Source organism: Populus alba, chromosome 9 (genome assembly GCF_005239225.2).
Source record: "Populus alba chromosome 9, ASM523922v2, whole genome shotgun sequence".
Taxonomy (NCBI): Eukaryota; Viridiplantae; Streptophyta; class Magnoliopsida; order Malpighiales; family Salicaceae; genus Populus; species Populus alba.
The window spans coordinates 9102741-9130686 of NC_133292.1; the positions used below are offsets into that span (position 1 = coordinate 9102741).

The following is a 27946-nucleotide window of genomic DNA, read 5'->3' on the forward strand; positions in this document are numbered from 1 at the left end:
TTAAAAAATATTTTTTGACATTAAAATAATTTGAAAATTTTAAAAATATTAATTAAAAAAATAATAAAATAATTTTCATTTTTCAAAAAAATATTTTTAAAATACAGCACCAAAAATTTCTTAACATCATATCAGACTAGTCACTAGATCGTGACTCGTGAGGGAGTGCCCTGGAAATGCCAACGAGGACACGAATTCTAGGTGTGGTGTGGCCCTTTGTCATCCGATGACAGCAAGGGATATCAGTTTTTGGTGTAAAGACAGTTATGCCACCATCTTTAACTTCGTTTTACCTTTCACTCTGCCGTGTGTTTGATATCCTGACAGCTTTTATGGTTTAGTAAAGAGAAAAAATTTAAAATATATTTCTGGTTTATTTTAAATGTGTTTAGCAATCTTGTCGTGATGCATGTTAATTTTTTTTTAAATTAATTAAAGATATAGTAAAATTATATTTATTTATTTTCAACACGAATATATTAAAACAGTGAAAAAACTCCTAAAAAATAATTAATATATTTTTAGATAATTTTTTTTTAAAATTAAATATTACCACAATACTAAAATATATTTTTAAAAGATATGTGCTAGGTTAACATAGCTGTGATATAAATTTTTTCATGTAAAATAAATACAAGATAATTTTTTATAAATAAAAATAAGTTATTTTAATTTTTATAAAATCAAGTTTTTGAAACATAATTATATACAAGGTCCACTATAAAAAAAAAAATATTTACTAATCAAATGATTTTTTTAATAATTAACAAGAATCTACAGTTCAAATTTACTCAAATTCAAATTTTACTTTTTTTGAAGGATAATGTCGTTGGCTCACATTTTTAAACTTCAAACCACAGTTCTTGCCAGAAAAAGACACTACAGCAAATTATTTATCGAGTCCGCATGAAACTGGCTCAAGCTGCAACGGGCATGATTTCAAGACCAGCCATCAGTGCACTTTCATATTTCAGGGTTACAATTTAATCCGGATATATTTATCCGGGAATATTTTTTTTGGATTTAATAAATAATAGATAGAAAATAAATATTATTAAATTTAATTTGAAACTTATTTTAACCTAACCTGAAATCATACATTTAAATTATATAAATATGTTTATAGAATATTTATATTTTTTTTTTACAATATGACACACACACCTTAATATTGATATAAAACACATAAATAAATAATAGTTATCATTTTATTATTTAATATACATGCATATACTTCAAATATATATATTAACTATTTTATTTTTTACTGATTAATAAATAATAATAGATAATAAATATTTGTTAGATACCCAAAACCTAATAAATAATTTATAAATATTTAAATTTCTCACCCAATTAATAATAGATTAGCTTGTCATCCCTACTATAAATCGAGTTTAAATAATCTCATATTTTAGGATTCCTTGTATAAAAAGATTAGCTTTGAAGATTAAGAGCTCTCTATATGTAATATTTTGATAGAGTATGTTTGTTTAAGCTTTTAATGATGGGTTCATCACTAAAAACAAAAAAACATACTATTAAAAGAATGATTTTTATGCTTTTATTTTGGTTTTTGTGTTTTGTGCTATGAAGGATTGCAACGCACAATAAACATAAAATAAAAATCTAAACAAACAGACTTTTAGTATCTCAAAATGAAAAGATTGAAAAAAGAATGAAGACATGTTTTTCTTATATTTCTTAATCAATTTTTTTTGTTTTTAATATTTTTATCTTTTTATTTCAAAACAGTATTCAAACAATTATGATAAGCAAAGATTATGATAATTCAAAGCCCACCCTTGCCTTCCTGGCTACTTTATGTTATTTCTGTCCATGTCATCAAACTCCCTACTTTTCTTAATTTCTTTCTTTATTGCCTAATTAGAAGATTTAGCTTGTACGAATGGCTATCAAGGCTGTAGAAAAATCAGTTACATTAATTGAAAAATGAAGTAAAAAGGTAGATAACTGAAGAGTAAAACCAACACAACATCAATGATGAAAAATAATTACTCCACGACCCGTCACGCTCTTAAATACACATGTAAGCTGACGCTAAAAAAAATCATGAATTTGAGTTTAACATAAATTTTAAAGTTTATATTTTTTTTTACTCAGCAAAAATCTCATAAAATCTAAAATGATAAATTTAAATACCCTAAACATTTGTAATAACTAAAAAACAACTAAATCCAAAACTGATAAGGAAAAAACTTAAAATACTGGTTAAAATTCAAGTGCAATTTTGAGTGTTTTTAGAGTGAAATTTGGAGAATCCCTCAATCTAAATTTAGGTTTTTTATTAGAAATTTATATAAAAAAACTCAAGCCCGAATCAATAATTTATTCAAAAGTTATATCTACCTGGATAACTCGTTAAACGAATCAAATCCATCAAAACCTGGGCTAATTGTTACACGTCATAAGCGAGCTAATAGATTTTATAAAGCCGCCTCTCTCTGAACTATGACAAATTTCTCTCCAGTCAATCTCCCTCTCCTTCCCTTCTCCTTCCTTTCTCTCTACTCTTTCCCACCCTCTCTATAAATCCACGCAATTCAACTAATCCCAACCTTGAAGCTCACAACCAGTAACCTCTTCAATGGAAATGGAAATTGCGATGCCAGTGCCACCTGTGGACTTCAACTTTGATAGCACCTGTTCTTCTCCTTACATGACTGCCCCTTCAAGTCCTCAAAGATTTGGCAACTTATTCTTTAGTGCCCCAACAAGCCCCACTCGTATGTCCTCTTTCTATAGGGAGCTTAATGATATAACTCTTTCTACAAATTCATCATCTACAATCCCTTTTGACTGGGAAAAGAAGCCTGGAACTCCCAAATCCAAGAACCAAAGTGAAGACAACAACAAGAATGATGGTGATCTTGATGATTATAATGAGGATTTTGAGTTCGATTTTAGTGGTCAATTAGAAAGAACTTCTTTATCAGCTGAAGAACTATTTGACGGTGGAAAGATCAAGCCTTTGAAGCCACCACCTGGCTATGACTCTTCAGTTTCTTCTCCAAGGTCTCCAAGATCACCTAGATCAAGAGCCACAAAAAAGAAGGAATTTGACCCCTTTCAAGCTGCCATTGAAGAGACATGTAGAAGAGAAGTTAAGCTACAAGTTAATCAACAAGGCCAAGCTCCCCATCAACGTGGAAGAGGCAGAAGCTGTGGTAGTGGTTCCTCATTTTCAGGTTCTATACGTAAAGGAAGCAGATCTTTATCTCCTTTAAGAGTCTCAGACATCACGTTTCATCAAGAAGAGAATTCCCAGAATTCAAATAATATTTCTTCTACAGCAAGCACCCCTAAATCATCTTACACGTCTTCTATCTTATCCGCAATATCATTCACATCGAAAAGGTACAAGAAATGGAAGCTGAAGGACCTGTTGCTGTTCAGAAGTGCATCAGAAGGAAGCAGGCCGACAAGCTGCAATGACCCGTTAACAAAATATTCAGTCTTGTCCAAAAAAGAAGTGGCAGAGGATGTCAAGAATTCTAGCTTTCGGTCTACAGATAGCATAGGAAGTTCCAGGAGGAGATCAGGGCCTATATCAGCTCATGAGGTGCATTACACAGTGAACAGGGCGGTTTCAGAGGAAATGAAAAGGAAAACGTTCCTACCTTACAAGCAAGGTTTATTGGGGTGCTTGGGATTCAATCGGGCTGCAAGTGTGCATGAGATCTCTAGAGGTGTTAGGTCTTTGACACGTGGATGATTCAGATCAACTCAATCTGGGTTTTCTTCTTCTTTTGTGATTTGAATTTTAATGGTTAGCTTGATATATTTGTTATACATGATTATAATGGTGCTTTGTATGGAAATACGACATAATTAATGAAGACATCTACAAGATTATAAATGTGAACAGAACACTGCTTGTGGTTGGCCGTGTCTGAGATGTGGTTTACCAAGTAAAAGATTCAAAATAGAATGCGGTTGTTGTGCTTATCTCTAAATTTGGCATCAACGTTTTGTAATGTCTTCTGGTAAAAGGTTCGATATGGACAAATTTGACTGAACATAATAATTATTTCATCGCTTTTCTCTGCAGTAAGAAACATTCTGGCATTGCAATTTTGGACCACATTGTATTCCTTGGTGATACTTGCCTTGTAGGGAAAGTTCATCTCTACCAGTCATAAGAAAACAGAGCCCGCTGAACTAAAATGAGCTGAAATGGGTTTTAAGCAACACAGATCAATGAACTAAACAAGAAAACACAAGTAGCATTAAAGTGAATAGTTTTCTGAATGAGATCTTCAAGCCATTTCTAGAAAGGATCAAGAGGTCCATTTGATAATAAATTTCATTACATGAGCTGAGTACATGTGGACCAATTGAATCATATCATAGAGATTTATAAGGGCACTCAACAGTAACAATGAGATTCACTGCACCAACCATTTAAACATTTTCATCGATTAAAAAGTTTCCCATCTAAAAATACGCATCACCAGCTAGAAAGTTGAAATGTTGGAGAATGATAACACAACATGGCAATAGCCGAAAAACTAAAGGGCAGCAGTGCACTACACATGGGTGGGAAAGGGATTTCCCTAACATAATCATTATGTTAGTGGAATAATTACGCTCATGACGTTAAACAGTGTAAAGGTCTGTGATTGGTATATTAGCACCAATAGTCAAACGAAAGGTGGAGGAATCAATCACTCAAAAAACAAAATAAAACTAACAAAACTTGTCCTTTCCTGCATTTTTCGACCATGATTTGCTCATCACTACAACCTGTAATGATGAACAGTCGAGGAAGCAGCTTTTGTTTAAAATGTTTTAGGCTCTCAACATGCATATAATATAGTCTTAAAAAATGCAAAATTAAAGTGCTGCAACTTAGTGTGTACTGTTGTCTTTGAAGAGTTTGAAACAAAAGAAACAAGGTTGCTAATTACTAAAGCATTCAGCTAAAAAAATCCCTTAACTATGAAGCATATATTGGCTGCAATACCCAGTGATTCTGACATGTTTGATTTCTAAATTAAACATTCATAATGATTTTTAAAATCAATGCTTTGTTTTTTATTACAGCAAGGCCAAACATACACTAAACTTCAAATTAGAACTGGTCAGTTCGGTTACACCAATAGGGTCCATTACTCTCTTTTTCCCTCAGAAATTTTACTGTTAACTATATCGATGGGATGCATATTTTTTAAAAAGAAAAGGAAAGGAAGAACTTGAGATTGTTTTAGCATACAGAGTTTTGCTTTTGCAAGGCACTCCTGAGGGAAAAGAGAGCATGCATGCAACCTGGCTTTACTAAAAGGTCTTCAATGTCTATCATAAAGGAGACCCACATGAAATATGCCCTTTAATTATGAGCACTATCCTTTTTGCACTCTCTTCTCTGGGATTTGTTAGCCAGGGAGGAAAACATACGAGGGAGGATAAGATGGCCATCGCATTGTATCTATGCAATAGTGGATGAAATACTCCTACGACCATAGAGAATAATAATTTCCAATGCAAAAAACTTGTCTCATTTACAACAACAACGATGGCAATGATAATGATGAGAGTATATCAATGGTTTTTGGCAATATATTTTTATTCTCAATAGCTTCATCATGGTTGTTGGTGAAAATGATGGCCTCTCTTGATTATATATAGAATCATAACACGACTAGGGCTCTTAAAAAATTGTATTATCTACTAATCCAGAGTGCCAGGTGCTCTCAGTCAAGTCCAATTAAACTGCTTCTATAATAACTCATATGCCCAATTCAATATGATTTATATCTGCTTTTTTTTTTTTGGACGCCCGACGTAATCCTGTTATCCTAGGTGCTGCTTGATTCCTCCGCCACTGTCCTCTTGCACATTTGTAAAGCTCCTTGTTGACTTTCTACCAAGGGCCAGAACACACGTTGAAAAAAAAGCTACAGCCTTTTTTCCTGACTCGTGCCTCTGAGGAAGACCTGTCACCAGCTTGCAAGCCTTGCATGTATTTGTATCGTTTCAAGCAGCGATTTCTACCCAACTGTTCTGATTTTTCTTTCACAGTTATTGTCATCACTATCACCAACAGAATTGCTATTTTCACTTGATGTACTGCCTTGCTTTATGAAAATTTTATTGCACACAAACTTTTTCCTCTTTGTGCAGATGACTGTCTAACTCTCACGAAATCATTGATATTTTGCTAGTTTTTTAAAAAATCTTTCCCGAGAGAATTCCCATAACAGAATACAAGGAATAGCCATTTTGCTATGAAAATATTGTCCAAATTCATGAAAATTATTCTTGAGAGAGAGACTTCAAGTGGGTTTTGCAATATCAAATTAGCAATGAAGAAAATATGACTTGTCTTGACCAAAGTTATCAGACCTTTTGGCCTCTTATATTTTTATACAATTACCATAGTTAGTATTCCATGCACGCATCCACTTTGTTTGTCAAAGGACACTCAAGTTGTTTCAGGTAAGTTCACTTGATTACCTTTCTCTTAATCATTTTTTAATACTAATTCATCCCAAACTTTTGACTAGCTTTCCTTGGAGGATACCATCTTCGTAGAAATTCACTTGAATTCCAAAGCTTATGCTCAATTGAAAGCATTCCAAACCAACAAATGATTTTGAAAGTTGAGAAGACGAGTCAAAGTTGTTCTGTAAAAACCTTAAACTTACATATAAAAAACCTCCAGTCCTTTTCGCAGTCCGAACCATATCTTCAATAAATGAAATTGATGAGGATTTGGCACCCGATCTCTCCCTTTTGATGCCAACTAGCAACAACAAAACAATTATAGAATGTCATTTTGTTTCTTTTCCAAACTGTAAATTGGTAATTCGTGAATCGTGGTAGTTCAACAAATTCCTTCTTTGATGCTTAACTAATGAAAATTTACATAAACGCTATTTAACTCGAGCCCTGAAATCACTTGACGTTATACCAAACAGCTTAAAATCGAGTCTCACTCATGATAGAATTGATTATGGTCGAGGGAGGACCGTCCTTCACTGCGCGACCCTGACTGCACACTAAATAACGTCCAGGTAACAAAAAAAAAAATTAAAAAAATAGAAACATTATAAAGCATGGTCCACAAAAATACCAAATGCAGGCTGTGTGATCAATAATCAAAGGTTATACCAACGACTGATTTCCCAGGAAGGAGAGGGAGAGGGATCAGATTTAATAAACCTTGAAATCGACATCGGTTGGTGTCTTAAGTTTTAACCATCCAATATCTCCATTCACTAGAATTGTCCAGCAAAAGTCCAACACCCAACATGTTAGGCCCTATAGTGGTGCCCCATATCGTCAACCACGACACAAGCCCACGATAAAGACTGGCCATTTATTATTCCTCTTCTCTGTTCATGCTGCACAGCCGATTTCCATGACTTGAAGAAATCAAAGAGCCGACAAGTCAACGGTCGACAGAGAGAGTGTGTGAGAAAAACGCACGTGCTAGGCCTTTTTTTTTATGCACAAGTGTCGGAATATAAAATTAATTCGTGTTTCTGCATTAAAGAGCACCATTTAATACACACGGTGAATCGTACTTTCTCGTTCATATTCATTCGTGACAACTGCCATGGCCTGGGCATACAATTCCATGGAAATTTGGCGGAAAATGTGAAACATGTACGGCTGGGGGCAATCATGCTTGAGGAAATCACACACAAACAATTGCAGAGTTTGTATCACATTGGTTCACGACTCTAGAAAAAGGAAGAAAAACAAAAAAAAGACATGGCTTTTGTTATGGAAAAATTACCATTCCGCTTCTGTTTTTACCTTGGTTACAGAACGTTGCTTAAATTTTCATGTATCATTCCCAAATCCAAAGGCATGAGCATACATGGTAGACGGCATTTTCTTGGATTATCACCAAGGCACGAGCATGCTAAGAAACTTTATGATACAGGTTTCAGAGAGATAGCAGTCATTCCACTTCCCCTAAAAAGCTTCATATTGATCATGGAACATAGACGAAGTAAATTTCATCAACATAATTGGAAAAAAAAATACTCACTCCTTCATTGCAACATCCAGTTCCAATAGGGCTATCATCCAAATGGCACAGGAGTCACATGCCTCCACTCCCACCGTTTTACAGAAGGAAACAATGATCTTACATAACTGAGCTGTCAATTTGCTTATCAAAAAGAATACAGAGCTGACATTTTGATTGCAAGGTTACAGACATTATAATATCCGTGTTTCCTCATTCACCACATTTTTAGAAACCTGGCATTCCTCGTATAGGAGCAGATGGCAATAAAAGACCAGTTTATAACCTGAAACACTATGGACAGCCACTTTATGCAGGTTGCAAAAGAAGTTTCCATTGTGTTCCATCTGCTGTTGCGTAAAACTCCATATCTGCATAAAAAGCCAATTCAAACAGAATAATCCACGTCCATGAACCATTTGGTGTTCTAATTACAACAACATATCGTTTCACATGCTGTTGTATTAGTATGACCATGCCAAGAATGACTTGTAAAACAGACATTTTGAAGTGTGCAACTGTGATTGCATAATTAGGATAAAATTTTAACAGGTGAAGCATTAACAAGACCATATCATCTGAACATTTGTTTTGACAAAAAAACCCAACAAAACAATTTCGATAATGTCCTGGCAGAAACATAGTAATGAACCAGGTAGCAAAATGGGAAGTGTGAGGTACAGTTTTGGACCAGGGCCTCGCAAAGGGTTACTTGAGGACAGTGAAATGGACATGTGTGCTGGTATTTGGTTTAGATTCATGACAAACAGAAAGAGTGCAGGTTATATTCTATAGTTTGAGTTGTCCAGCACCCACATCCATGAGAGCAGAAATGCATCTAGGCTAACAATGCATTATCAGATCTTAATCTTGACAACATCCATTGACAAGAACAATTGTGTGGGAAAAAGGTGTAAAAAGTATGAAAATATAAAGGTGGAATACCTCAAAGCTAGAAATAGATTAGCAAAAACAATTACATGAGTGATATTCAAATTTGAAACTAAATCAACTTATATTTCCTTATTTAAACTCAGGAAAAAATCAATAGCAAATAACATGCTGAAAACATACCCTTCATATTCAGGATACAGAATGTGCTTGCTTGGAAGCTCTAAATCAGTGTTGGTAAAGGCCAAGCAATGATTTCTCCCTCTCCTCGACCCTCTTCCTTGCAGCTTCCCTAGCTTTGAGTGCCGCCTTTTCTTCTACAGATACAGCCTTTGGCTTTTCATCTGGCCTCTTCCTCTTGTTAACAGCAAATTTTGAAGGAGCGCCTTTAACAGATCTTCTAGGATTTAAAGAAGCTGAAACTACTGGACCAGGTGGAGGGCCACTTTGAGCAGCGACTTTATTTTCTTTTACCGAACTGACAGCTGATGCTGGCAAAGGCTTTTTAAAACTGGATTCTTTATTCCTGGAGCCTGATGAAATCTGAACCGCAGCATACGCTTCTTCTTGCGTCACCCACTTGCCTGTCACATAAATTCTGAGTTAACATGCATAACTAATCTATAATTTAAAATCTTGTTGTGAACATTAGGGAGAACCAGAGAAGACTGTAAAAATTCCATTGTACGACCCTGTACCTATAGCATCAGAATAGTAAAAGCCTGAGTTTGGATCATAGTGTAAACCATTGCTTTGATTGTAATAATAGCCTGAAGTGCTGTCATAATCCCACTCTGTCATCATTAAGAGCTGTGTCAGTTTGAACACTAAAACAATCAAGACATTAAAATTTCAAAAGCCATTAATAGGACAATGCTGATTGAAGTATCAGAATGGTGTAAAGAACAAACAAAATAAGCACACAACTAGTATGCTATAACAACGTACAGGTATCTCACACAAACAAACGAGGAGAGAATCCTCAATAAAATAAAGAAAAATACTCACTGTCAGTTGCAAAGAATTCTCACCAGCTCACACGGCTCTCTCCTCTAACCACACATTGAAGTAGTATAGAAAAATGAGTCAACGTCCCTTTTATACTTGTGCATAGTTGGTCACAGAAGTCACTTTTCTTAGGTCCATTTGTGAGTAACAGCTGGATGTGGAAAATTAAAAGTTTAAAAGATGGATGGCTGCTAATGCTTCTGGTTGAAACTGACTCATGGTGTGGCTTTAATGCTATAATTGCTGGCTTAGCAGTGGAAAATGGCTTAACAACTAGCTTTATTATAATTCAAATCAGTTTTTTGCTTGTGTGTTGACTCTCAACACTCCCCCTCAATGATGATTCTCTACTGATGCTAACCATGTCACTGATCATGACATCTCCAATCGACTACAGGATGTCTCTGACTTTGGTTCAGAAGTAGTTACTTGGTGCAGTAAGAGACAAACAATAGCTTCATTATCAAACAAACAATGAAAGCAGAATCTAGCGCAGCAGTAATGGCAGCACAAGGTCTTTACCAACTGGTTGATTATGCAATCATTGGTGGCTTGGCAGTAGAAAATGGCTCAACAACTAGCTTTATTATAATTCAAATTAGTTTTTGCTTGGGTGTTGAGAACTACAGTTCTCTAATGATGCTAACTATGTCACTGATCACGGCATCACCAATCAACTACAGGATGTCTCCGGATTTGGTTCAGAAGTAGTTAATTGGTGTAGTAAGAGAAAAAACAATAGCTTCATTGTCAAACAAAAAATGAAAGCAGAATATAGAGAAGCAGTAATGGCAGCACAAGAAGTCTGGTTAAATCAATTGTTGAAAGGTCTTCACCAGCTGGTTGATTATACAAATCCAAGAAACTGCAGAATTGGGCAGCAATCCATTTGGCAAAGAATCCAGTATTTCATGTGAGATGCACGTGGAAGTGCATTATCACTTTTTGACAGAGAAAATATCACGTGGAAAGTTAGAACAGCAACAAATTAGCATGAAGGACTCAGTGACTGATTATTCACTAACGGATTTGATGGACAACAATTTTGCAGAGTTTCAATTGCAACTCGGTTTGCCAACAAGAGAGTTGTCGTCTAGGGAAAATATTGGGAGCCAACACTGTCTCGAAGCCTAAAGATGCAAAATTCAATTTCAACTTATATGTAGCTAGTTGTGAAAACATTTTTCATACTGCATAAGCCAGCCATGATAGTAAACAAAGTCAACTAAGAAGCCAAAGTTGCAATCAACCACATAAACATCAACTGAGAGTGGAATTTCTACTATTCATATCCAGCTCATGCTAGCAACCAACGTTAAAGAATGGGCACTTGGTAAGCAAACTATGGAAGTATAAAAAGGAAGCATGGCTAATTTTGTCTGTGCTACAGGTATGTGCAAGATGAGTGGTCCAATTTTTCATATTGGTGAAATTATGGGCAATGAAAGTGCATAAAGCCAACCTAGTCCATGAGTACACCCGGTGGCCAACTTCATTTAGAAAGAAAAGTATCAGCACCAAGAGAAAGATTTCAAAACATGAAAATATTATACGGGGCTCAATCATGGGGTAACAACTAACAACTACAAATTTACCATGCAACATGCAAACTTTTCTGGCAGTATAAAGGACCTGCTGGTGATATCAAATCAAAGCTCTATAACACTCTAACAAAGCCAGATAGACTCAAGTCTCCGTTATCTCAGTCCATTCCTAAAATAATCCAATGCCCCTAAACTTGCTAATGCAACTCACTAAACTACAATATAATGATGTCTAATACCCAAACCTACACCGATGCTATCACAACCATCATTGAATTGTCTCTTAAGTTTCAGAAGATTCTTGCTACTCACTCTCTTGACCATCTTCTTGTATATCCAATGCACGAAGACTACTTGCCTCCTTAAGATTCGCCACATCCTTTTGATAACTCCGATTTGCTCTCTATCAAACATTCAAAACAAAACAAACATTAATCAGTCTCATCAAATCATTCATGAGTTACACAAGAAACAAGAAATAGTAATTATCACTTTTTTTATATATATAAAAAAAAATCACTTACAGCTTCGATCTGCTCGAGAGCACGGGCAGCTTCTTTCTGTTGTTTCTCCTTGGCGATGTTATCTTTCCGCATAGAATCGAGCTTTTTAGCGACATTATCTTTGTGGCGTTGGCCAAGTTCATGGTTTCGGATACTCGTAGGGTTGTTTGATATAAATATCTTGCAAAAATCGCACCATTTGTTGCCTTGGCTTACCCAATACTGCAAATTTAACCATTAAAAATAGCTCAAAAATCCAAATTAAATTTTGAAAAAAAAAAGGTTTTTTTTTTTCTTACCTCCGTCATGATGATTTGGGAATTTGATTTTGATTTTGATTGGGGAGACGGAGAAATTTGCTGTTTCGAACCCTAATATTTTCTCGGGGTTTTTTGACCCAGGTCGTTCTAAATCTCTTTTGTCTTTGTAGTTCGAGGCGAGCGAGCACGGCTGTGGAATACGGGTCGTTTGATTTCGTCTTGATTTAATAAATAACTGTAATTACCGCAGGAGTTGAACCGGTGCCGACTCATTTTCTTTTCTTTTCTTTTTCCTGTTCAATTTAGTCCATGTATCAGCTGGGAATAATGTTTGATTCTAAATCTTGTTGGAATTGAAATGTCATCATGTTTTTTGAACAACGGCTCGGTTTCTGAGAATACTGCTGATTTTCTTGTTGAATGATCATTTATCATGTTTGCTTACATTAAGATCAAGTAATGTATTTACAGTATTATAATTTAAGAGGGAAAATATCAGCCTAATTAATCATTAGGTTTTCCTCCTCAAATTTCAAATTGTTTTTTTTTGAAAAAAAAAAGAAATATATATATATACCTAGGCATGTATAGGATGTCCTGAAAACATCAATTAATAAAAAAAATCAATCTTAATTCATGTTTGCATGTCAATTGGTTTTTTTCAATTATTCATTAAATCCAATCTAATTTGAGAAAACCAAAGTTTTGCTCTAATGATATATTGTTGTACATTTAAATAATACTCACAAAATAATGGTTATTTCTTTCTTTTGAAAAAGGAAGTAAAATAATTTCATCAAAACAACATAAAATTAATCAAAATAATAATTACTTTCAAGTCAAGAAATAAAAAAATCAGCACTGTAGGCTAAGACTTCCGATAAAATTTATGGCAATGTCTTGATAAGATAAATAATAAACAATAAACCGAGAAGAGGAAGCAATTGCAAAAATTGTGATTCAGAAACTGGTCTGAAAATGTCTTGAATGTTAACGAAAAAAGAAAAAGAAAAACGAAGTGTGTGGGCCCACACACATTAACAAAACAGTTACACCGAAGTCCGAACCAATGCCATCCCATGGAAGTGATGAGATCAATGGTGATTTCACCGGAATCATTCGCGGAAATGATGATTCCGGAACTGAAAACCCCACTTCTTAACCAAACTACTCCTACTTTCCACCCTTTATCACCCTGTTTTTCCACCTCTTCCACCTGAAACAGATCCCTCCCCACCTGCAAAAACCCTAAATCCCATGGACGAGTCCTTCATGTTAATGCTCTCGAACCTCCTCCACCTCCACAACTCCCTAGACTCGTCAACTTCCCTCCTATCCTCCCCTTCCTCATCCTCCTCCGCTTCCTCCCCTTCCTCCCTCCTCCCCTCCTCCCCTCCTACCCCTCTCCTCTTCTTCACCCTCGCTTCCCTCCTCTCTTACCTCGCCTCCCAAAAAAAACCCACCTCCACCAAACCCCCCTCTTCCACCTCTATCACCACTACAAACCCTGAATCTTCCCCCTCCTTCTCCGTTTCCGCTTTCCGGGCACTCTCCACTGAACACATCTGGTCATTAGAAGCTCCTCTTCGTGACTCCCAATGGAGGTCAATGTACGGGTTATCCTATCCTGTTTTTACTACTGTTGTTGATAAATTAAAACCCCATATTACTGCTTCTAATCTTTCTTTACCTTCTGATTATGCTGTTAGTATGGTTCTCTCTAGATTAGCACACGGGTTTTCTGCTAAAACACTTGCTTCGCGGTATTCTTTAGAGCCTTATTTAGTTTCTAAGATTACTAATATGGTTACAAGATTGTTGGCTACTAAGCTTTACCCTGAATTTATTAAGATTCCGGTTAGTAGACGTAGGCTGATTGAGACTACACAGGCATTTGAGGAGTTGACTTCTTTGCCTAATATGTGTGGAGCTATTGATGGGAGTCCAATTAAGGTGAAACGTGGGGATATTGAGGGTAATATGTATAAATGCCGATATGGGTACTCATCGGTTTTATTGCAAGTTGTGGCTGATCATAAGAAGGTGTTTTGGGATGTGTGTGTGAAGGCGCCAGGTGGGAGTGATGATGCTAGTCATTTGAGGGGGAGTGTGTTGTATAACAGGCTTGTTTCGGGTGACGTTGTGTGGGATAAGGTGATTAATGTTAGGGGTCATCATGTTAGGCCATATATAGTTGGGGATTGGTGTTATCCCTTGCTGTCATTTCTTATGACACCCTTTTCGCCGAATGGGTCTGGGACTCCTGCACAGAATTTGTTTGATGGGATGTTGATGAAAGGGAGGTCAGTAGTGGTGGATGCTATTGCATTGTTGAAGGGAAGGTGGAAGATTTTGCAGGATTTGAACGTGGGTCTTGATCATGCACCACAGACCATTGTTGCTTGCTGTGTTCTGCATAACTTGTGCCAAATTGCAAGGGAGCCAGAGCCAGAAACTTGGAAGGATCCAGATGAGGGTGGTGTTCCAGCAAGAGGGCTTGAGAACGAGAAGTCTTTTCATTATTTTGGAGATAGCCTGAGGCAGGCGCTGGCTGATGATTTGCACCAGAGACTTTCTTCAAGATAGATTTATGCTCTTATGAGAAACTGTTTTGCAGCCATTACTTTCTCTGTAAGGATAAATTCTTTAGTAATTCTAACCCAATTTAGATGACATGTGGGTTTTCTTTTGCTTGCTTATTTGGCCTCTTTTGGAAAGTTTTAGATGTAGGATTTCTGCATCATTGAACTCCACATGCAATCAATTCTCTGTACTTCATTGGGTGAGCTAACTTGGAAATTGAATTCTATAATCAGAGAAAAGTCAGATAACCATTGTTGGAGGTATCAGTACTTGATTGTTACTTGTATTGTTGCTCATTAAATGAATGTTTGTTTTGCTCGAGTGTGACTTCCTTTCATATCCTGGGTTCTTTAGAACAGATGGTGCTTGCTGTACTGATGCATTGGTGAAGTAATTATTCATGCATCAGTCCCATATCTTGACCCTAGATGTTTGCCTTGCTATACATCCTTGATGTTGTCCTGGGGAATCTCTTTTTGCAGATTCTTTAGCTGAAGGAACCAAAGCCTTCAGGTAAGGTATCCCATCACCCGATAATGGCAAACAGAGTTCTTGGCCCAAAAGCTAAATAATGCTCTGCCAGCAAGAACAGCCATCTGTTTTCAGGTGGAGATGCTGCGAGTCTGCAGCAGCAGCAGAAGTGGCCCTTCTGCTTCGTTGCCAATCTGCAACTACTGTTTAACCGGAAGTTGAATTATATGAATGATGATTCAGGTAACATAGCAATTGTTTGGTTTCTCTTGACGCCTAAAAGTTATCAAGTCTCATTCTTAATTTATTCTTCACGGCGCGGACCATGAAATATTGATTATGCTCTTGTCAGTACGGGATAGCTAATGTGGAACTATAAAGCTAACATGGCGACCACTGTGAAATTACATAAATCCACCAAATCCTAGTAAATTCCCTTCCGTGGTTTTTTCTTTTCTTTTCTTTTTTTTTCGAGAAAAAATTCATTTCCGTAGTTAACAACACAATATGAATTATCCATCATAAAGTCTACTGGCCAGCATTGGCAGGAGCTGCACCGCTTGGAAGAAAGCCATCCTTGGCCATTTCAGTAAGCAAATTAAAAACTGCATCCATGTTCCCTTCTTTATGGTTGATTTGAACAAGTGCTTTGGAAAGCTCTGCATCTGAAAGCTTGCAGCTTCTCAATATGTCCCTTATAACTAGATTCAATTGCGTGTCCATCCCTTCACTGTAAAGTGCTTTAACCAGAGCAATGATGGTCACAGTATGAGGAATGAAACCAAAATCAACCATTTCCTTGTAGAGTTTATGTGCCTTATGAACATTTCCATCTCTGCAATGTCCATGTATAATGACATTATAAACCGCTTCATTTGGCTTCTGGTTTCTCTTAATCATGGATTCAAAAACTTGATCTGCTTCGTTCATCAAACCCTTCATACAGAATCCCTTTATGAGAGCCACGACACTCTTAAATTCAATATCACTACAACTTTCTATCAGTGTATCATATGTTATGCCATTTGGGATAGACTCGTCGTAAAACAACTTAAGCAGGAGCCTCTTTGCCTCCCTTGTTCGAGCTTGCTTGTTTAGTCCATTTATAAGCACATTGTAGGTGACTGTATCCGGTAGAAAGCCCTTTTTTATCATTTCATCATGCAAATTAAGAGCCTCATTCAAATCTCCTTCTTTACAATAACCATTAATCAAGCTTGTATAAGTGAATTCATCAGGAAGCAGACTCTTATTCAACATCTCTTGGAACAGATCAGAAGCTTCATTCAGTCTTCTCTGCTCACAGAGACCTTGGATAAGCGATGAGTAGGTAATGGCATCAGGTGAAACACCCTTCTCAACCATCTCCGCATTCATTTGAAATGCCCTGTCCAACTCTTGGTATCGACAAAATCCAGCTATGATAGTACTGTAACTTACAACATCTGGGGACAAACCTTTACCCTCCATACCTCGTAACAATCTTATGGCCTCCTCCATCCTTCCCGAAACACAATGTCCATTTAAAAGGGCATTATAAGTTACAATTGTGGGCGGGAAACCACTTCTAATCATTTCATCCCGAATACGGTAAGCCTCATCCATGAATCCCTTTTGTGAAAACCCATTGATCAATGATGTGTACGTTACTCCATTTGGACGAAGACCTCTAACATGCATCTGATAAAAAAACTCCATTGCCCGGTTCAAATTCCCAGCCTTACACATAGTATTAATCAACGAAGTATATGTAACAACATCAGGGGACAATCCATTCCTCGACATCTCTGAATGCAACACAAGCGCTTGGTGAAAATTACCCCCTTTGCAATATCCATTTACAAGTGTATTATAAGTCACCCCATCAGGAGCAAAACCCTTCCGATCCATCTCCGCAAGAACCCCACTTGTCTCCTCTATCCTCCCTACTCTGCACAATCCATTAATCACCATATTATACGTAAGCAAGTTTGGCTCCAAACCTTCCAACCCCATCGACCTCAACAATTTAAACGCCTCATCTATCCTCTTCAACTTACAATATGCCCCAATTACAGTATTATATGTAACCACATTCGGCAAACATCTATTTCTCTCCATTTCTTCAAAAAACCTCAACCCCATTTCCAAATTCCCCGCTGCACAGAAACCCCTTATCAAAATATTATAACTGAATACATTCAAAGAAACCCCACTTGCAATCATTTCCCTGTACACTTTCTCAGCAAATCTAACTGGTTTTCTACACCTAACTATTGAATCCAAAATTGCATTATATGACAAAACACCAGGCATAAACCCATTAAGCTTGGCTAAATCAACAATATTCAAAGCCTTTTCAATAAAATTTAAGTAAGAACAAGATTTTACCACTAAATCAAAAACAGCAGAGCTTGAATTACACATAAAGTAAGTATCTTTAAGACATTGAAAGAAATAATTACCCTTCTCATCAACAGAATTTTCAGCCAAGTCCTGAGCTAGATTTTGGGCTGTTTTATAGAGCTTGAATTTGGTTAAAATGTGAAGGGCAATGCATTTACAGCGGGGGTTAAAGAATTGGTGGGGTTTAGCAAAGTTAATGAATTTTAGGGTTAGGGTTCGATCATTTTGGGTTTGGAGAAGCAAATATGAAGCTAATTCAGGGGTTATTTGGGAAGATATCGAATTTAAGTGGTATGGATAGCGTTTGAGGAGGGTTAGGGCTTTTTCTGCTAAAAGGGCATCTGTGGGTGAAGAGAGAGTAGACAAAGAACGGTAGATTTGGAGTCTGGGTAGGGACATTTTGGGAATTTGGAGAATTTAGGGTTTTGCAGTGAGCGGAGTGAAGAACCAGTGAACAGGTTGATTGATGGAGCTCTGATTTTTAACTGAAGGGTTTAAGAGGAGTTACCCTCTCCCTTTTTACGAACGACGAGTAGTCTGATTAATGACTTCAAGCTGTAATTTGTTTAGATTTTAGTATTTTTTTTAAGTCTTAATAGTAATTATGAGCGAAAAATATGAATCAATTGGTACAAAAAATAAAATCTGAGCGAAAATATGCCAACAACTCCTATAATTTTTTTTTATAAAATTATCCCTGCTTTCACGAGGCTTAACTAAGATATATATATATTTTTCAAGTACATATCTTTTCCGCCTGTTTTTCTCAATTTCTCAAGTAAATATTCCTGCACAGCAGATCGCTATAGCTTGCTGGTAGAGTTAACGAACAACAAAACTATCCATACCTGTCGTTGAAGCCTCTATAAAACCAACATGGATATTTGGAACGACAACAGTAACCTCCGCAAATGGTTGTTACCTTCAGTGGGTTCGTACAATAGATTGCCTTGTTTCTATGAAAAACTCCGTCCTGATACTTATCTATGGTATCCAATCCGAAGAGGGTTTGTTGTTCTCCCCAAAGCCGAGGAACAAGTTTGTGGATATGGATATTGCACAGAGACAAACCAGCACAAGGTTTTACGTATTATGGAAAAGCCAAGATCATGGAGAAGAATAGGGTTTGTTCCATATTCGTCCTATGATTATGTATTCTTGGTCACTTTCAATGGAGTTACGTATTGGTTTGTTGCAAACACCGAAATTCTTTTTTATCAGATTTGTTCTTTTAGAACCCGTAACCAGCAAAATCGACAAATTTCCTACCATCCCAACTTGTAACTTCAGAACTGCTCCATCGACCTTGCGAGTTGTTCAAGATTGCCTGGTTGTATGCCATCTAGGGTCCTCGTACGATGGACATCTTAACATATGGTTAGTGAAGGATTATAACCAAGGTTGTTAAAAACGCTTTTTTAACACGACACGGAACATATAATCTAAACTCGACTCGTAAACTCGAATCGTAAAATCGTAAAATCGGAAGTAAAATTTTTTAACTAAAAATCGTAAAATCGGAAGTAAAATATTTTAAACAATACAAATATCCAAACATATTAAAATACATAATTCAAATAAAAATTCATACATGTTTATAATATTTCAATAACTAAAAATATTTTAATATTGAATCAACATTTAACTTAATCCATACTTGAAACAAAGCAAAGTCGTGTGTTGTATGACAACCTAGTTCTTTTTTCAGGTAGAACCTATTCCTGAGAAATGGTACAAGCTAGTCCTGAAAGAATAAGGATTAATTCAATAGTTTAGCATCATCCCAACTATAGCTCATGTGCCAATTTTGATGTACTCAGCCTCTCAAATGGTGTGCCTAGAGTTTCTGCAATCATGCTACCCTTCACTTTCCCTAGAAACGCATCAAAGAATCTTCAATAAGTAAGTTGTGAAACCTGCATTAAGAAGTAATACCATAACAGTAAAGTGACTAGGAATCCAAAGCCAATCTGTGGTGCTTTAACCAACAAAGTCTCAAAATCAAAACTCCTCAAGAAAGACCACGGAAATACTTTCTACATGTTGAGAACTCCAAACATTTATCAAAGAGAAAAATAGCTATTGGACTTTTTATCCTTTTGCATGTGCGTGTGGATTAAATATGGCTTCTGATACAGGATGACAAGAGGAATGCATTTATGGAGGCAGACTTTAGATGTTCAAACTTCAAACACTATACATAACATGGAAAAGAGACTGAGAGCAGCCTGTCATGCTTCTATGCCAATGTTGATAACGTTGTGAAAGTAAGCATTTTTTTCAATTGTATTATCAATTATAAGCTACCAGGGCATTCAAGCTCAAAAGTTAAATTGCATTATCAATTATCACTGCCTATCCAGTAATACACAAAAAGCCTAGATAAATTAAATGCAAAAGGCTTGGAATACCTGCAAATCTGCAATCCTGGAAATTGGAATGCTTTGTTGCTTCGTTGAAATCTGCAACACCAAAGCAAGCAAGATCATCATCAAACAAAGCATAGATTCACACTTCACAGCATACCCAGATCAAACAAAGCATAAATTACTTGCAGCACCAGTGCACCACTCCCCCTCTGAAAAAAATACCTAGAGGCCAGAAGCAAACCACTTAATTGTAGAATACCCAGAAGATAAACATAGATTCACAGCATACCCAGATCATTTTTTGTCTCTAATCACCACCATTAGACAGAAAAACAAAGCTTGGGATTGGAAATCAATTCTTACCTTCGTCTCGCCAAGAACGCTCCGGATCGGGGGAAAGTGATTTCTTAATTTGCTGGGGAAAGGGGAAAGGAAAAAGAGGAAGGGAGTCAGGGACAGGGAGAGTGTGAGACAGGGAGGGGAGTCAGGGGATGATTGGACGAAGTCTAGACTCTGGAGCCAGGGAGAGTGTGAGAGTGAGACAGGGACGAAGTCACAGGAGGGTGGTCGGGGACTCGGGTGGGAATTGGGAAAGAAAATAGATTAGTGAGGGAGGGTCCCTGAGTCAAAAAAATTTGGATTTCTAATGTTGCATTTGGTGACAGTGACTTTTTGGTTAACTCGTAAAAACATAACGTTTTTAACGTTTTTTGCGAGTTGACCTGTTTTTTTGCGAGTTTGACCCGGTTTTATACGATTTTAATGATTTTCGAGTTTTGCTTCCGTTTCTACACGTTTTATGGATTTTAACTCGTAAAATCATACGATTTTACGAGTTAAAACGCATTTTTAACAACCATGATTATAACGGTAATGAGGCTTGGACTTGAAGTTGCTGCATCAACAAAGCTTAGAGAAGGTCTATTAGAATCTTTATGGCGTGTACCAAGAAAACTTTTGAGATTTTATTCAGAGCAAGGAACATCACCAGAAGCTTAGGATTAACTGCGTCGTCGACTCGTTGACAAATTAAATTGGAACAGGCAATCACTTTCCAAGCTTTATTTCTCCTATGGATGTTAAGAAGGTAAAAAACTTCACAAGAAGCTGAGGATCCATGTGTTAATTCACTACTAACTACGCTATGTAAAGAAATGATGGAAATTGGATAGCCCTAGACGAAGACTAATGCGCTGGTGTGCTAGTATGAAATCATAATTGAATATTCCATGAATGAAGCAAAGTCGAAGGCTAAATAAACACAACCATGTATTAACTGCAATAATTAGGAGCAAGATTTGAAATGTGTAAAGCATCAACTGCGGGGACATGGAATATTCTTTGCCTATTCGGGCAAAACCTAAACTATATCTTTACACCATGATGACAGTGATACTTCACGGTCATTCACGTTCTGAATGGTTCAGACTCCTCAGAAATGGAATGAGGGCTAAGGTTTGTAATATGCAGGGAATGGTGCTCAAGAAGTTATGCTCAACAAAGCTCCAGATATGCTATTGATGTGAGCAGTTGAGGTGCACCTTAGTTATTGTAGCACACCTTTTTCTTGTCCCGGAAGCAAAGAATAATAAGCACATCCAACAGAAAAGAGATACGGTAACTCTTCACCGTGCCTTTGCAATGGTTCGGCTGGATGTACCATGCAACAACTTGACAAACCCATGGAAGCTTAGCTTCCCATCAGCATGACTTATCCAGTCATTGAGAATAGCATGAACCGGGATGGAGGGGCCAAGCCCAAGTTCCTGAAACAACAGTTTGTGAAAAGCTTAGCTTCTATTCCAAAACGAACTGCAAATTGCAAATGTTTGTCAGAAAGTTAACAAGCAACTTAGATTACTTGTCTCGGTTGGCTTGTCAATTCCAGCCGGATAAATTTACTAGTTCAGATAGCGCCTTGACAACCAACAAATTCAATGGAGTCCTGCTAAAATGCTTTTGATAGGAGCTATAAGGAAAATTGAAAAGGATGGGCATTTATAAAAGAGCTGCATAGAGAGAGGGGGGGGGGTGTTGGTTAACTACCCGGCTTAACCCATAATTTTTTCTCATTGATAATCAATTACTAGAGACTGCTTACACAAGTACAGTAGTTGTTCATTGATAGGCCTGTAGGAAATATGTTATCCAAATCTGACTATCACTACTCTTTTACCAATCATATTTTAGACATTTTATGAGGTACAGTTTAAGATGTCCGTATATTAGCTCATGAAAAATCAAGTTTGTTGAGGTTTTACTTTTGTGCCCTAAGCAAGCAGTAGCAATAAAAAGAATCATGAATAGTTAGGCATTCTCAAACATGTTACAATTCCAACTTACTGAAGCAAGCTCCTCAATTACAATTGCCCTGTTTCCATCCTTCTCAAAAAGCTCATATGCAGAACGGGCTAGCTGTTTCCATTGATCATGTGCCTCCAGCTGATGGACGTTCAGAGCAGCTGCACAAAATTCTTCAAAATCGATTCTTCTGTGTTGAAATGGATTTAGCTGTCATGAAATAGAAATTAAGATGAGGGTACATGTCTAAATACAAGTGCATAATCATATAAAGGCACGCAACAACTATATAAACTTTTGGCACATACTGAGGAAAGAAAATCAGGGATGTGAGAATCCTTCATTGCATTTGTTGCATTTTTCATCAAGACCTGCGATAAATAAAATGAGTGGCGCAAAGCTTTTCACTATAAAGTCACGCTATCTCAATATGAAGAAAAGGAGGACACCAACCATCCTAAGGTTTTTCAAGGTGATGCTGCCACTTTTGTTTGGTTCTAGTGATGAAAATTGTTCCTTCAGATAAAATAGTTCATCCACAGTCAATGTCTTAGATAATGCCTGCAAGGGATACCAAAACAAAACAGTTAAAAGTTCATTAGCAGGTAAGTGACAAAGCTTACTGCTTATAATTGCTAGAGAACTTAAATCAAGGTATTCTGCTATGGTTTTACTGGAATTTCATTCAAACAAAAGCCCTCGATCCATTTGAATATTGAACCAATACAGAAGAAAATATATTGAGAAAAGGCGGATCTTAGATCATCTGCAAGTTTAAGACACGGATCACGAACATAATATGGCTTAAAGAATACAAGTACTAACAATGGGTATGTGTTATAGGTTTTCTTTCTTTGGTTATAAATGAATACACACCTTTAAAGCAGCCTTACGCAGAGATGATGACCGCATGTATGCCTTCATATGCTTGAATATCAAAATATCAAGAGGTACTTTTACACCATTAAAATCCCGGATCCAAGGATGACCTGCAAACAAAAGTTCATTAAGGGTGATTCACATTGACGTGTTAAAGACCTAACTACAAGAGAGAAAATGAAGCACTAACTCAAAGCCTGGGCAGCAGTAATTCGTTTCCTTGGATCCTTGTTTAATAGGCGTTTAACAAAGTCTTTTGCTTCTAGAGATAAAGCAAGCCAAGGTGCTTCATCAAAACTGGGATCAGCTTTCAAAATTTCTAGAAACAATCCAGTCTCGGTCTGGGCCCAAAATGGACGACTACCACACAAAAGAATATATGCTATCACACCTATGCTCCATACATCAGCCTCGATGCTATAAGATCTATGTAGAACTTCAGGTGCCACGTAGCATATACTTCCCACAATGTCATCAAGTCTTTCATCTGCAAACACCAAGGGCATCAAACACCCATCCCAAACCCTCAAGGTCAAGTAGGATGAAATTCAGGCAAATAGAAAAACCTGGTCTGGCAAAATCTGATAAGCCAAAGTCTATAACTTTCAGCTGAGAGTTCTCCTCCTTAGAAGTATATAGAAAGTTCTGGCCAAGTGAATGGATGAATTTAGATCAAGAACGAGGAAAATAAATAAAGACAACCCAAATTCTTAGAAAAGATATGATATGGCAGGCAAAATGATCTCACATAAAAAATGCTATGCATCAGTTATGTTAGTTTTCTCTTCTTCTTTTTTTACTTAGTAAATTAGGGCAAACAGGGAACCCTGAAAACTAGCCTGTGAAGATACCCCTTACATTTACCCAACGAGAGTGAAGTGATGAAGGCGACCATGAAGAAGCAACATTTGCATGCATGGAAAACAGAGCAATCGGTCTCAAGTCATTCTTTTCCAGAACTAGATGGTTCAAAGGAGACAAGACCCAGTCCATTTCTCCCTCTTCAAACATCACCTCATCAAGCCATTTTGCATTCCACAAAAATCTCAAAAAGTTAAGTGTTTGGAACCAAAAGACAACCAAAGGTTCCCGAAATGTTCGCAAATGACTTGTCATATGGCCGTACAGAAAAACAAGCAGACAGGGACCATTTCCAAAAACAAAATGATTATTAGACTCCAAAAATGGAAGAGCTTAGCAAAGAAAGAAGAAAAAGGGTGAAAGAAAGAGGAGGCGGGATATTTTCCCAAGAGTCAATTTTGCTCTTTCGAGAGCAAAGATAAGCGCTTTTTCACCTACTTGACAAAAGGTTTTTCTACACGCCCACCATTACCGCAGCGCATTCTTTACTCAGAGCAACATCAAGAGAAGTCTGCATCTGAATTTCCTATAACCATTGTGTTTGAGGGGGTAAATGTATTTTCAGTGTTCATATGATCCTCCCACTAAAAGAAAAGAGAAAAAAAGGAGTATAGATATGTCCCACCTCTAGATTTAGATCTCGGTGCACCACACCCTGTAGATGACAAAAAGCAATAACATTTAGTATCTGCACCATAACAGCTTTCGCTTCATCTTCTGAGTATTTCCCACCCCTAAAATGGTAACAAGGTACCTAGTTAGAGGCTACAGTGAGGAATATAGGAAAACCTCAAACCACAGTTCAGATTTTGATATATCCTCTGCTAAGAGAATCACCTTGAAAGTATTCTATCTAGGAGCTCCCCTCCTTTGCATAGCCTGAATATTCAAATCCAATAATCAACTTTTGGAAGGTCAAAGATCTCATAAAGCATCCGTGCAAGCAGTAAGCAATTCTCTCCTTGATTTGTTCTTATAAATATCCATGTTTGTGACAATATATACATACCAATAAAACATATCATCAGTTGATTACAGAACATTTTGGCTGAGAAACAAAAAATGATGCTAATGGTCCTTGTATAAATTGTCAAGAAGATGTAGACTCAACCAGAATTGGTTACCAATATGTTTGAAGAAGAAAATGACAAGTTTTTATATCTAAGTTGCTTTGCATATTGCACTTACTCCATCACTATATAGACATTGTCAAGATCTTCAAATGCATCATAGAAGTGTAGTACATTGTTATGTCCTGTCAAGCCCCTCAATATCCTGACCTCCCTCCTGACATCCTCAACTGCAATAGCTGTTGTCATCTGGCAGTATTGAAGTGATCAAAGAGAGATAATATGCTTTAAGAAATAAACCATAAACAAGCAATATAAAAAAAAGTTTCATCATGTCAATTAAGAAACTTTAAACTCTCATACTGTAATTATTTTCTCTCTCTAAAAAATACAACTAATTTCTAAGAGGTTTAAATGAACCTATCAATAAATACAGTCTTCTTCACTTTGAACCAATAGCAGGATAGTAACAACCACAAAAACCGAACAGGTTTATGTATAAAATCCTAATGGTTTTCCAAGTTATGTTTACAATGGCCAAACAGATTTCATAATTTCATCTTTACATGCAGGAAACAATGTACTGCAGAAAACCTAGTAGATTGGGCAAAAGTTGAAAAGTCACAAAATAAGTCCAATAGAAAATTACTATATTTCTCTTTGTTAGAAGAGAATTATTGTAAATTGATGGGTCAGATGTTTAATGGAGATTTTGTAATCCCAGCACTGTGTTTAGCATTGATAGTGGAGCATGATCAGTACAATCTTCTTCCATTCCAGTATGTTTAAAGCATAAGCAGGTGGTGAGCAGAAGTTCACCGCCTGTGCAAGTCATCAATTTTATTGGAGGCCATTTATTCAAGCAAAACAAGCACAATGTCATGACAAAAAAAAAAGGGTCTGAAATCTAAAGCAATACAAAAGTAAAAATAAAAAATGAAGGCCCCATTTGAGATAATGATCCTTCTCAGCAATTAGATCCTCTCACAACCTTTGAATTATTTGCATGATTTGATATTTGACTGTTTTTACTTTTTACCCAAGTATAGCAGCAATAGACAAATATCAAATGGAAAAACTGCATAATCTGAACACATATCCAAGAAAATTCAATAGTTGTTCCATTCCTTTATAATCTATAGGCATTTGCGAGAGGAGATATTAACACTCCAAAAATGTTCAATCCTCGAATAGTTATTTTATGAACCTAAAATACCCAAAATAAGAAGTGCTAAATACAGTACCAGTGACCAAAACAACAAATAAGCAAATTGGTTACTTGTTATGCCCATCACTCTCAAAACTCCAACCACTCTACTCGTATCCATTTAAAATCCCCCCTTCAGAAAATCCCAAGCAGTATCTTACACATTATCCTCCTTTAATCCGTCCAAATCGAGGTTTTAACTCACACCGAAAATAAAAAAGAGAAACAACAGACAAAATAACAAAATCAATCACCAGTAGTACCCAAAGTTACAAGATTCGAATTTCAAAACTAGCAAAATAACTTAAAAATGAACCCAAAATCTAAAGCCACCTGCAAATCAACTTCAACACTGGACAAAAATTATTTTTAAAAAAATAATAATAACAAATAACCAAATCCACAAACACAAGCTAGCTAGCAAAAGAGAAGATACACATAAATGAATACAAACTCAGGCATTTAAGTTAAATTTACAACCTTTGGTTTAGGTATGACTTTAACAGCAACTTGCTGGCCTTTTCTTGCACCTTTCTTGAACTTAGCAGAACAAGTATAGCCACAATGCCCTCTCCCCACTTCCTCTCCAACTTCCAATCTACTAGTAAACTCTTTTGAAAAACCAAACCTTTTATCCAACTCCACAGCTTCTTCATTTTTATCACCCTCTTCGGAATTTGGTTCCACCCCAATTTTTTCCTTCTTGTTTTGCCGACGAAGCACGGCTTTAAAGTACTTCGCGAGCGAGGGAGGAGCGAGGGATTTCTTAAAAAAGCGAAGAGGAGTGGAAGTGGTGGGGTTGAAAGGAGTTTTTTTGAAAGGGCTGGGGGTGTAGAAAGGGAAGAAAGGGGAAGCTTTGGAGTTGGGCAAGGGTGTGAGAGGGGATTTTGCAGTTCGAGTTTGGGTGGTAGGGTGCTCATTTTGTGATGGGGTTTGGGGTGGAGGATTGATGTCTTTTGGGGCATGAAGGTTGGGCTTGGGAGGTTTTGAAGTGCAAGTTCCCATTTGGAGGAGGTGGCAGCGGCGGTGTTTGAGGTGGTATGGTGGGGGCTAAGGCATTGTGATGGTGGTGGAGGTTGGAGGAGGTAAGGGAGAGAGAGTAGAAGAAGAATTGATGGATTTTTTTCCTGGGGTTTGGGTGGAAGTGAGGGTGGGACTTCTTGGTGGGTGTGGAAAGGTAGAGCGAGCTAGCGAGTTGCAAAGTCTTCTTGGCGGGGCTAAGGCATTGTGATGGTGGTGGATTGAATCAGAAAACCTGGGAAACACTATGGGAAAGCCATCGAATATACTTTAGTTATATTTATAGAGAAGATGCATTATAATCCAGTCTATATTTTAAATCTCAACATTTATCATTATTTAACTCCTTTTGCTTCCTTTCAATTATTATTTAGATAACATTTATGCTTTGATGATCTAATTAATGAAATTAATATTGACAAATGTTATTTTCAAATTGAATTCAACTTGTTAGTTATAAAGTTATTTGTTGAGTTCCGTCAATTAAAATTATTAAATGACTAATACTAAATTTAATTAAAATTTTGTCAGGTCAATAATTTTTTTTTTGTGGTTGGAAATCTTCAATTATTAAGCAATGCGAGATTTGTAT

The 27946-nt window shown here is 36.7% G+C and overlaps 5 protein-coding genes across 7 annotated transcripts; 2 read left to right on the forward strand and 3 right to left on the reverse strand.

The window, feature by feature from the left end:
• Nucleotides 1–2468: 2468 nt before the first annotated feature.
• On the forward strand, nucleotides 2469–3893 carry LOC118058672 (uncharacterized). Its single transcript, XM_035071396.2, has one exon. The coding sequence runs from the start codon at nucleotides 2609–2611 to the stop codon at nucleotides 3734–3736; it is 1128 nt and encodes a 375-aa protein (XP_034927287.1). The 5' UTR covers nucleotides 2469–2608; the 3' UTR covers nucleotides 3737–3893.
• A 4110-nt stretch (nucleotides 3894–8003) lies between these two features.
• On the reverse strand, nucleotides 8004–12420 carry LOC118058673 (zinc finger protein ZOP1). 2 transcript variants are annotated; one of them, XR_012170777.1, is made up of 7 exons: nucleotides 12248–12420; nucleotides 11970–12170; nucleotides 11758–11848; nucleotides 9592–9687; nucleotides 9077–9477; nucleotides 8289–8373; nucleotides 8004–8101 (listed from the first exon to the last, which is right to left on the reverse strand). XR_012170777.1 is itself a non-coding variant. In XM_035071397.2 (6 exons), the coding sequence occupies exons 1-5, from the start codon at nucleotides 12254–12256 to the stop codon at nucleotides 9122–9124; spliced, it is 753 nt and encodes a 250-aa protein (XP_034927288.1). In that variant the 5' UTR covers nucleotides 12257–12420; the 3' UTR covers nucleotides 8004–8373; nucleotides 9077–9121. The 2 variants fall into 2 exon arrangements, 1 of the variants encoding a protein (XP_034927288.1); XM_035071397.2 differs by having other exon boundaries at nucleotides 8004–8373.
• Nucleotides 12421–13173: 753 nt separating this feature from the next.
• On the forward strand, nucleotides 13174–15411 carry LOC118058675 (protein ANTAGONIST OF LIKE HETEROCHROMATIN PROTEIN 1). The gene is made up of 2 exons (XM_035071399.2): nucleotides 13174–14839; nucleotides 15274–15411. The coding sequence occupies exon 1, from the start codon at nucleotides 13466–13468 to the stop codon at nucleotides 14792–14794; it is 1329 nt and encodes a 442-aa protein (XP_034927290.1). The 5' UTR covers nucleotides 13174–13465; the 3' UTR covers nucleotides 14795–14839; nucleotides 15274–15411.
• A 255-nt stretch (nucleotides 15412–15666) lies between these two features.
• Nucleotides 15667–18161, reverse strand: LOC118058674 (uncharacterized). Its single transcript, XM_035071398.2, has 2 exons — nucleotides 17707–18161; nucleotides 15667–17400 (listed from the first exon to the last, which is right to left on the reverse strand). The coding sequence occupies exons 1-2, from the start codon at nucleotides 18044–18046 to the stop codon at nucleotides 15791–15793; spliced, it is 1950 nt and encodes a 649-aa protein (XP_034927289.1). The 5' UTR covers nucleotides 18047–18161; the 3' UTR covers nucleotides 15667–15790.
• A 3107-nt stretch (nucleotides 18162–21268) lies between these two features.
• On the reverse strand, nucleotides 21269–27650 carry LOC118058678 (CDPK-related kinase 5). 2 transcript variants are annotated; one of them, XM_035071400.2, is made up of 11 exons: nucleotides 26815–27650; nucleotides 25246–25376; nucleotides 24895–24936; nucleotides 24683–24791; nucleotides 23763–23841; nucleotides 23387–23683; nucleotides 23194–23306; nucleotides 22771–22878; nucleotides 22626–22688; nucleotides 22360–22527; nucleotides 21269–21782 (listed from the first exon to the last, which is right to left on the reverse strand). In XM_035071400.2, exons 1-11 carry the CDS (start codon nucleotides 27337–27339, stop codon nucleotides 21642–21644), a joined length of 1776 nt encoding a protein of 591 aa, XP_034927291.1. In that variant the 5' UTR covers nucleotides 27340–27650; the 3' UTR covers nucleotides 21269–21641. The 2 variants fall into 2 exon arrangements, with proteins under 2 accessions (XP_034927291.1, XP_034927292.1); XM_035071401.2 differs by having other exon boundaries at nucleotides 25246–25366; nucleotides 26815–26956.
• Nucleotides 27651–27946: the final 296 nt, after the last annotated feature.

Bases quoted from the DNA above. Each gene is read 5' to 3' on its own strand.
- LOC118058678 (XM_035071400.2), bottom strand. From the start codon at position 27,339: ATGGGAACTTGCACTTCAAAACCTCCCAAGCCCAACCTTCATGCCCCA. The intron at 23,307-23,386 runs GTTAGTGCTTCA...TTTTGTTTGCAG, and splicing joins TACTGCTGCCCAGGCTTTGA to GTCATCCTTGGATCCGGGAT. The intron at 21,783-22,359 runs GTAAGTTGGAAT...CTGTTGTTTCAG, and splicing joins TAATTGAGGAGCTTGCTTCA to GAACTTGGGCTTGGCCCCTC.
- LOC118058674 (XM_035071398.2), bottom strand. From the start codon at position 18,046: ATGTCCCTACCCAGACTCCAAATCTACCGTTCTTTGTCTACTCTCTCT. The intron at 17,401-17,706 runs GTAATTATTTCT...GTTTCTGTGCAG, and splicing joins AAATTCTGTTGATGAGAAGG to CGGGGAATTTGGAAATGGGG.
- LOC118058673 (XM_035071397.2), bottom strand. The intron at 9,688-11,757 runs GTGAGTAGCAAG...TAATGATGACAG, and splicing joins ACAAGAAGATGGTCAAGAGA to AGTGGGATTATGACAGCACT. The intron at 9,478-9,591 runs GTACAGGGTCGT...TTTATGTGACAG, and splicing joins TTACTATTCTGATGCTATAG to GCAAGTGGGTGACGCAAGAA.
- LOC118058672 (XM_035071396.2), top strand. From the start codon at position 2,609: ATGGAAATGGAAATTGCGATGCCAGTGCCACCTGTGGACTTCAACTTT.
- LOC118058675 (XM_035071399.2), top strand. From the start codon at position 13,466: ATGGACGAGTCCTTCATGTTAATGCTCTCGAACCTCCTCCACCTCCAC.